Consider the following 8827-nt stretch of genomic DNA (forward strand, 5'->3'; position numbering starts at 1 on the left):
TGATGTCCCTGCAAGGCGCTGCAAGGCTGCAGTGCTAACCACTGAGTCACCGTGTTGCCCCTTAGATGAATACAGTTGTGCTCACACAGTACAATCTACTTTACAAATTTTTTGAACTTAACTATTCATTTTATTAAAGCCTATTTTCCAGCGTTTTTCTACAGTACTTACTCATCTCCAAATATCTGGTGACTAAACTCTGGGCTGAATGTTGTGCTCTCATCATCAATGTCCTCAGGGAAGCGCACTAGTAAAAAAAAAACAGATGAAGAAAGTGTTAAAGATTTATAAAACCCACAAAAGCACACTGAAGCACTCATATGGCTTGGGTACATGTATGTGTACCAGGGCTGTGGAGTCAGAGTCTGGACCAATTCTGGTTGGAGTCGAGGAAAAAGTTACCAACTATGGCATAGAAATAAAATGAATTATATAATTATTAAGAATGTATAGTTAATTAGATGTATAGTTTGTTACATATTTACTTTCATAGAAATTCAATCATTGGCTTTGAAATGAATTTGAGGATTTTTACTGACCATGGCTATCAGCCATATGTAAGGGATTCAGAGTCAGAGAAGTAGTAATAGAGGAGTCAGAGTTGGTGGTTTGGCCTTGCAAATCCACAGCCCTGATTTGTACACAATCACTTGTCCTTAACGTGCAGCTTTAAGGTTTACTGACAGACTAGAAGTACCCGCGACTTAGTCCGCGGCAGCGTTACCGCTTTGCGCGACCCACCTGCAGTGCGGGCCCGGGCCCCCCCATTGCATCCCCTTTCCGGCCCCGGTGGGGCAGATTTACTAACTGAGTGTGTGGGCTGAGTGGAGGACATTTTTTTTTTTTTCAAAGGAATGCAACCGAATAACCTCCAAGTCCTATTGTGATTTGTTCATTTCTATGGGGGCTTTACTATCCATTACATGATAGGACCTACTCTATAATCATCATAATGGAGCATCAGACGCCCTATTGTCAAACATGTAGGCCTAGTGCACACAACCCAATGTACAGTCTGATGATCTCTTGAGGGGGGCACCTGATTCTTCGTTCCAATGATAATAGAGCAAGGCCTATCCTGCTCTGTTACACCAGAACAGAATAGATTGGAAGCCCCAATAAAGGAGAGTGCATCACAACAGACACTTGGATCTCACTCTGCGTAACATTCAAGTGCATTCTGATGCAGAATCGCTGCCTTGCCCCTCGTAAGTATGGAGCCATAGAAATTCAACTGCCCAATTTTTGGGTTCTTAGGAAAATCAGTCAAGAGAAGTCTGTCAGCAGCTTTCTACCCACTTCCATGCTATACACAAGCTCTGCTTGCTCGAGCGAGCATATATATGAGAGAAATGCAAATTACTCACCAAGTTTTAACTTTATGACTTCATTTGTGTTACATTTGTATTCAGCCAACTTCTTTTCCATACTACTGAGACCTAAGACGGAACGACAAACATGAGGCATGAGCAGGTTGAAAAGAATAAGAGAATGTTCACATGTGACTTACAGAAATTTAAAGGGATCCTATCAGTCAGACACAATTTTTTGTAGGTACCACGTCAAAATAGCCTTAAGAAAGGCTATTCATCTCCTACCTTTCGTCGTCTTCTCCGCGCCGCCGTTCGCCTACAATCCCGGTTCTTGTCGGTATGCAAATTAGCTCTCTTGCAACACTGGGGGCGTCCAAAATACTGCGAGAGAACTCTCTCCAGTGCCGTTTCCTCTTCTTCAGCAGCGTCATCTTCAGGCTCCTCTTCCGGCGGTGTCTTCTTACTTCTAGGCCTCGGGCAGAGCATACTGCACATGCCCACAGGCCACGAGAAAATGGCCAGTTACAATACTGTGCAAGCGGCCATTTTCTTGTGGCCTGTGGGCATGCGCAGTCTGCTCTGCCCAAGGTCTAGAAGTTACAAGCCATCGCCGGAAGATGAGGCTGAAGATGACGCTGCTGAAGAAGAGGAGGCGGTGCTGGAGAGAGTTCTCTCGCAGCATTAGGGCCACCCCCAGAGCTGTCTGAGCGCTGGGGCCCACCCCCAGTGACGTGAAAGAACTCATTTACATACCAACAGGAACTGGGATTGTAGGCGAAGGGCGGCGCGGAGAAGACGACGAAAGGTAGGAGACTTATAGCCTTTCTTAAGGCAATTCCGACATGGTATCTACAAAAATTGTGTCTGACTGATAGGATCCCTTTAATAAATCTAAAAGCGGTTCATAAACATCTATGAACATGCTGCAGAAACAAGTCAATTCAAATGTGTAGTGCTAATTTTAATTTACAGAAGTTTCTAAAACAAACCTGCCCTGAGTGAACACAGTTTTCCTTAGGATAGGCCATCAATAAGAGTTCAGTGGGGGTCCGACACCCAGGGTGTCCGCTGATCCGTTGTTTGAAGGGGCCGAGGCACTTGTATGACTGCTGTGACCCCTTCACTATTTACATTGAGCGATGTCTGATTCACATCAGCTATACGATGGAATTACGGCTTCACTACATAGAATGATCTATCCTCAGGATAGGGTATCAAAAAAATTGAACTGAAAAACCCATCTAAGATCATTTTCCTTTAAGGCTGAGGCCTCATATTGTGTAAACGCAGCTTTCTTTGTTGCAGATTTTGTCGCTGTTTTTTGAGCCAAAGCCAATAATGGTTACAAAGGGAATGGGAAATCTCTAGGAAGTTCTTATACCTTTCGCTTCTGCTCAATCCACTCCTGGATTTGGTTCAAAGAACCGCAACAAAATCTGCAACATGGCTTAGCCTGAATCAAAATGCTAGGTGTAGTACGAAACATATGTGCAGACAAGTGTATAAGATCCCTACAGTATGGCAAAATGAGCTAATAGACGTCCTGATTTTACAAACATCGGGCCCTGTACACACAAGAGCAATGTTCTCACTTATCTAGCCATTTTCCCCTATCTGCAGAATAATAGACATGCCATTTCCAGGGCAGTTTTCCCAGATCCTTCAATAGACTCAAGTCCAAGAAGGATCCATGAAAACGAGTTACCCATTTTGTCCAGGTTCAATGTACACCCGAGGACCCGGCACACTCATGTGAATAAAGACTCTCAAATTTCGACTCATTAATTAAAGCCAGAAAGGCCCTGCAAACTACACATAACTTGCTGCTGATGTGAACATACCCTTAGCAGCGACCACAGACAGGATTATAATGAAAGTTATAACCCTTGTTCCTTCAGGATTGACTGATATCCCCTGGTTTTTCTACATCACTACCAGCATCCTTCCGAGCCTATAAATGCTCCTTATAACAAAGTGCACTGCCCATGTGTCAGAAGTGGATATCTGACATGTGCAATAAAGCCAGGAACAGTTTATGGTGCACGCCTGAGGAATACAAGGCTACAGAGCATGCACAACGAGGCTACAGAGTGTGCACAACATGGCTGGTTGTGATGCAGAACAGCCATGGCATATAAATGTACCCAGGAGCAGCAGGTTTGAAGCCTGAACTGCATAACGTCCTGATACGGTCACAGCTCAGGAGACTCTACAATGGTAATATGCATACAGCATTTAGGCTGAAGCCCCACATTGTGGAAACACAGCTTTTTTTGTTGCGTTTTTTTGAGCCAATGTCAGGAATGGAATGAGCAGAAGGGAGAAGTATAAGAACTTTTTAGAGTTCCCATTCCTTTTATAGCCACTCTTGGCTTTTGGCTCAAAAAACCACAACAAAAAAAGATGCATTTCCGCAACGTGGGGCCTCAGTCTAAAAAGGGTTTTCCTATATTTTCATATTCATTTTTCTCCCGTCTAAGCTAGTTTTCTTGCACCATCTTACAGAAGCCTTGGTTAGACATTTATTATAACATATGCCAGTTTAATGGTGATTTATACAGGGTGTAGATTACAATTTTGCCTGTGCCCCTGATTTATTAAAAGGCCTGAGTTTCTTGATAATTCAGGTATGCCCTCTGGTCCTGGCTCTTCCCCGGCTTCATCGTCCTTTTCTTCCTGCGTGAATGGTTCAAATTCGGTGCATACTGAGTTCCCCTTAGAACTATACAAGTGTACTGCGCATGCCATTGAGAAAAATGGCGCTGGAGTGTGCGCACTAGCGCTCCGGAGGGAGCAATACTGCGCACGTGCCAGAGTTGAACCAATCCTGCCAGAAGAAGAGGACGATGAAGCCGGGGGAAGAGCCAGGACACGGTATTGTAAGCGGCCATTTTCTTGTGGCCGGCGGGCATGCACAGTCAGCATTGCTCTTGGTCCAAGGCCTAGAATTTTGAAGCCAACCCCCGGAAGAAGACGCAGTGAAGACCCCATTCCTGAAGAATATGGAGGCGGCGCTGGAGAGTTCTCTCACAGCATTGGGGACGCCCCCAGTGCTGCAAGAGAACTCAATTGCATACCGGCGGAAAATGGGATTTTAACTGAACAGCGGGGTGGGGAAGAATAGACTTTCTTAAGGCTATTCTGACGTGTCAGGGTGCATTCACACTAAGTATACGCTGAGCTGATTCTGAACGTAAAACACGTTCAGAATCAGCGCGTACAAAGCAGATCCCATTCATTTCAATACGGGCGCTCCCCATTGAAATGAATGGGCTGCTTTTTTCCCTATTAGTTTCAATGTGATACGCGCATATCACATTGAAACCAATAGGAAAAAAAGCAGCCCATTCATTTCAATGGGGAGCGCTCGTATGCCGGCTCCCATTTATACGCGCTGATTCTGAACGTGTTTTAACGTTCAGAATCAGGCAGCGTATCAGTAGTGTGAATGCACCCTTAGGGAGAAACAAAAGGTTTTTAATGGTACAATCTCTTTAAAAAGGACCTTTTATGTCTTCATGAAAGTGTGGTTTTATATACCACTAGAAAGCAGACAGTGTGAGGAGTTTCGACACCGATATCTCCCCACTGTCAGAAGGGCATTACGCACAGTCTAGTGTCATCACTAGTAACGACACATCTGACCGTAATCATCCATAAACTTATACGGAAGCATTCCTCAAAGCTCAGCGTTATCACTGAGTGGTAAAGACCGCTCCTCTGACAGTACAGAGCTATGTTACAGCACAGTCAGGGGGCCTTACTCACAGCCTAGCAAAGAGCTAGGAGGAATGCCCTTCTAACAGCGGGGAGATATCGGTGCCAAAACTAACAATATCTCCTCTATCACGGTACATACTGGGAAAGCCAGCAATGCACTGAATTCTGCTTTCTAGCGGTATACGTAGGAGGACATGAAAGGTACTCTTTAACGGGAACCTATCAGGGTGATTTGGGACACAAAACCACTCAAAGGGCCTTATAGACTGGGTGTTTGGTCTCCAAATAAACAATATTTCAGTGTCATCTCTGCCCACAGTAAAAATAAAAACACTTATACCGTACTAACCCATGTTCAGTACAGTTCTTCAGTGAAGCCAAGAGAGTACATCTCAGTTTCAGCGCGCATGCCCCCGGGCATCTGACACATACTCAGTCAAGACCAAGTGGACAACCCCAGCTTCACTGAAGATCTGCAAAGCAACAGGAGCACCAGAGATGAGTCTGATGCAATACAACACTAAGTAAGTATAAGGCTGCGGCCCCACAGTTCGGAAACGCTGCAATTCAGCGTTTTACAGTCACTGCAGAGTGGATGGGATTCTTGCAAATCCCATGCCCACTTTGCAGTAAAAACCGGGGACTTGCCACAATTTCCAAGACCAGCACAGTTTTGGAAATCGCAGCATGTCAATTATATCTATGGAAACATCGGCGGATTCCCCACAGATATAATTGAAACAAAGTCCGTGAAGGAAAACTCTGCAAACTTTCTGCTTAAAGTGCTGCGGGAAAAACGGTGATGCATATTTTTTCCCGCAGCGCTTTATAGCTGCAGATAGTCCTGTGGGGCCTTAGCCTAAAGATTAGGTTTATTTTGATGTGGGCACGGATGGTCTTGCTACAGGTCTATACGGGATCCTAAACCTTGGTCCATAAAGACCTAGGAGCCATGTAGAGTCCCATACAAACCTCCCATGTTTCCTATAAACAAAGACATGAAAAATGAAATTAAAAAACAAGAATCAGCCTTAAGCTTGAAGAAATCTGAGACTTTATTTTAGGCACAAATCACCCAGCATTCTATGTAGGCAAGTTATTAATCCATTTTTTTTCAGGGACCCCCCATAGACTTTCAATGAAAACGGTGGGTTCCTAAAAACGGAGCTGTCAAAAAGGAGAAGCCGCTCTACTGTTCACAGATCACAGGCCGCACCTGATCGTAAGTTTACGTCATGTGAACAGCGCCTAAATGCATATTCAGACTGGTAGAAGGGCACGGCCTGCAAAAGGAAAGATGCCCAAACAATAAGGCTCTGGCAGACATGAGGTAGTAGGTACAAGCTACAGTAACAGCCCTCTGCCTGCAGGCGCCATGCTGAGGGGTACAGTGCAGGCTACACTACAGTCACATAGAAGTCTCCAGCACAGGCCCCTGTATGAGTGTATACTGTTACTGCATCATGTCCGGCCCAGGCGTCTCTGTATAGCACTAGAACTAATACAGACAGCCGGCATTGGAGCAGCAATCTCCCGGGAAAGTCAGCAGACAGCCCCAGACAAGAGTCAGGACATTTGGCGGGAGATGGCGCAGGCGGGGGGTTGTCCTGAGTGACAGGAGAAGCTGACAACCACCGCGGCTAGCGACCCCTCAGTCACCCGCAGACCCTCGCTGGCACACAGGACCGGCTACCCAGCTGTGGTGAGAGTTACCTGCCGTCCTGTAGCCTTATCTTATAAGCGGCGCTGCCCTGGAACTTACCCGCCATGTCTGCTCATCTGCAGAGACGTCAGGAGACCACAGCGAATCAACCCGCGCCTTCTGCCGATCACGTGACATCGTGACGTATTTCCGTTTCCTGCCTCTGAGGCTTGTTTACCAAGCGGCCTGGGGTTACTAAGCAACCGGGTTAACGCTTTGCTATAAGTGGACGGTGCAGTCATGTGCGTGGACGGTGGCTGCCTGTCTGTATGTTGTTTGTGGCGTAGAAAGCGGTTGAGGCTGAGGATTTATACTGAGGGGAGGTCCAGAGTATTCTCAGACTCCATATCAACACTTCTAACCTCCTGTGACATTTATAAGTATAAGGCTGAATTCACACTTGTGTTGGAAACTTCACTGTGGCAGGGAGGGCTTTTCTTTCCACCAGTTTCAGTATAAAACCGTCGGAAACCAGGCAGTATGCACAGTGGCGTAACTAGGAATGGCGGGGCCCTGTGGCGAATTTTTGACATGACCCCCCCCCCCCCCCCCAAGTATAATGATAGTCTTTGTGGGGCCCACGGTGTCACTTACCGATCTCGGCCCAGCCAGGATCGGTAAGTAGATAGGGCCTGTTACCGGCTGCAGTAACTTCAGCCGGTAACGGCCTATTAAAAAAAAAAAAAAAAAACGGGCCCCCTAATGTCCCGGGCCTTGTGGCAGCTGCCTCTGCGGTAGTTACGCCCCTGAGTATGCGGGTTTCCGCGTATAATCGCTTTTTAAGTGGACAGGGTCATCTTTCGGGGGCCCTATGCAGACCCAGACGGAAACCCAATACAATGCAAGCAGCACGTTTCCGCATGTTACGTGCTGAAACCACATGGACCCTGTTATAGTCTATGGAGTCTGCAGGTTTCCTTAGGTAACCACTTTTTAATGCATATAGGTTTCCGTTTGGGGGGTTCTCAAGTGGACTCCTTGAATGAAAATGGGCCTAGAATAGCGGTTACAGACAAAGCCCGGCTGACCCCATTTAACATCATGTTCACATCTGTCCCTGGTATCCACCCATAGTCTGAAAAAAAACTGATTTGTCAAAACACAGACACAAATGATTACACAGCACATGCCATAATCCATCGTTTTTGAGAGAGCCGTCAATGAGTGTCCATCAAAAAACTGTCCTTCTGTGTCCATTTTTGGCCAAATCCTCCTCATCTTCATTCTGATCATACATAGAGGAGAATGAAGAGGGAAAATAGATTGCAAATCGGACACAAATGGATTAGTATCTGTTGGTAATCCATTTCTATCCACCTTCCGTAGACCTCAATGTTAAAAAAAACGGATCCGTTGATGTCCATCGTGTAAAGTGCTGCAACTCCGCTCATTTCAGGCAGACATTACAACCAAGTCTCCAACAGGCATGTTCATATCTGCGTCCTTGTCTCCATTCTTCTGGTTGATCACTGAAGGGTCCTGAAGGACTCTATCATCCATACTGAGATCCACTGGATTTATGTTATTTTCTGAAATCGTGGGACAAAAAATTTGGGTTTACAGGGTTTGACAGGAACTTGGCCTAGGTTTGAATGTAGCCTTAGCTCCAACCAAACATCTCTGCCATGTGAATGGAGTCACGTTGTGACCCCAAGTTTTAGTAAATTCTAGTCACAGAAAAATCCAGCAGTGCTTGAAGTCGCAGCATCCTTGGGGTTGCGATGTGACTCCATTCACATACATTAGTAAAGGAGTTGCAGGGTGATCCTTGAGTGAACTGCTGCAACCAAAGTCGCCATCTAAACCTAGCCTTGTGTAAAAATAGACCCCCCAAACTTTTTTGGGGGTTTAAACTGATGACGGTATCCTGTAGGGGGTTTCTAAATTTTCCAAAGCTGTCTTTCTTATTCTACATTGCCGCTCCATTTTCGTGAAAGGGCTTTTGGGTCGTTTCTTCTCCTGTTGCTCCAGCCCCATTGCTTGAGTGACATCTCCCACTTTGTTTGCAGTTTGGGGAACATATTTAGAACAAAGATTAAAGCCCTTGTGGAGAAGAAACACGCCTAAAGCCCTATTCAGCTAATTTGCATGA

At 45.7% G+C, this 8827-nt stretch overlaps 1 protein-coding gene across 1 annotated transcript in view; it reads right to left on the reverse strand.

The window, feature by feature from the left end:
• HAT1 (histone acetyltransferase 1) overlaps positions 1 to 6870 on the reverse strand; it is a 37375-nt gene extending 30505 nt beyond the window's left edge. The window contains exons 1-3 of the mRNA XM_075284148.1: positions 6796 to 6870; positions 1368 to 1439; positions 172 to 247 (exon numbers count right to left, since the gene is read on the reverse strand). Coding sequence (XP_075140249.1) covers positions 172 to 247; positions 1368 to 1439; positions 6796 to 6802 — 155 coding nt within the window. The 5' untranslated portion in view covers positions 6803 to 6870. The remainder of the gene's footprint in view (positions 1 to 171; positions 248 to 1367; positions 1440 to 6795) is intronic.
• Positions 6871 to 8827: the final 1957 nt, after the last annotated feature.

Source organism: Leptodactylus fuscus, chromosome 8 (genome assembly GCF_031893055.1).
Source record: "Leptodactylus fuscus isolate aLepFus1 chromosome 8, aLepFus1.hap2, whole genome shotgun sequence".
In the NCBI taxonomy this organism is placed as follows: Eukaryota; Metazoa; Chordata; class Amphibia; order Anura; family Leptodactylidae; genus Leptodactylus; species Leptodactylus fuscus.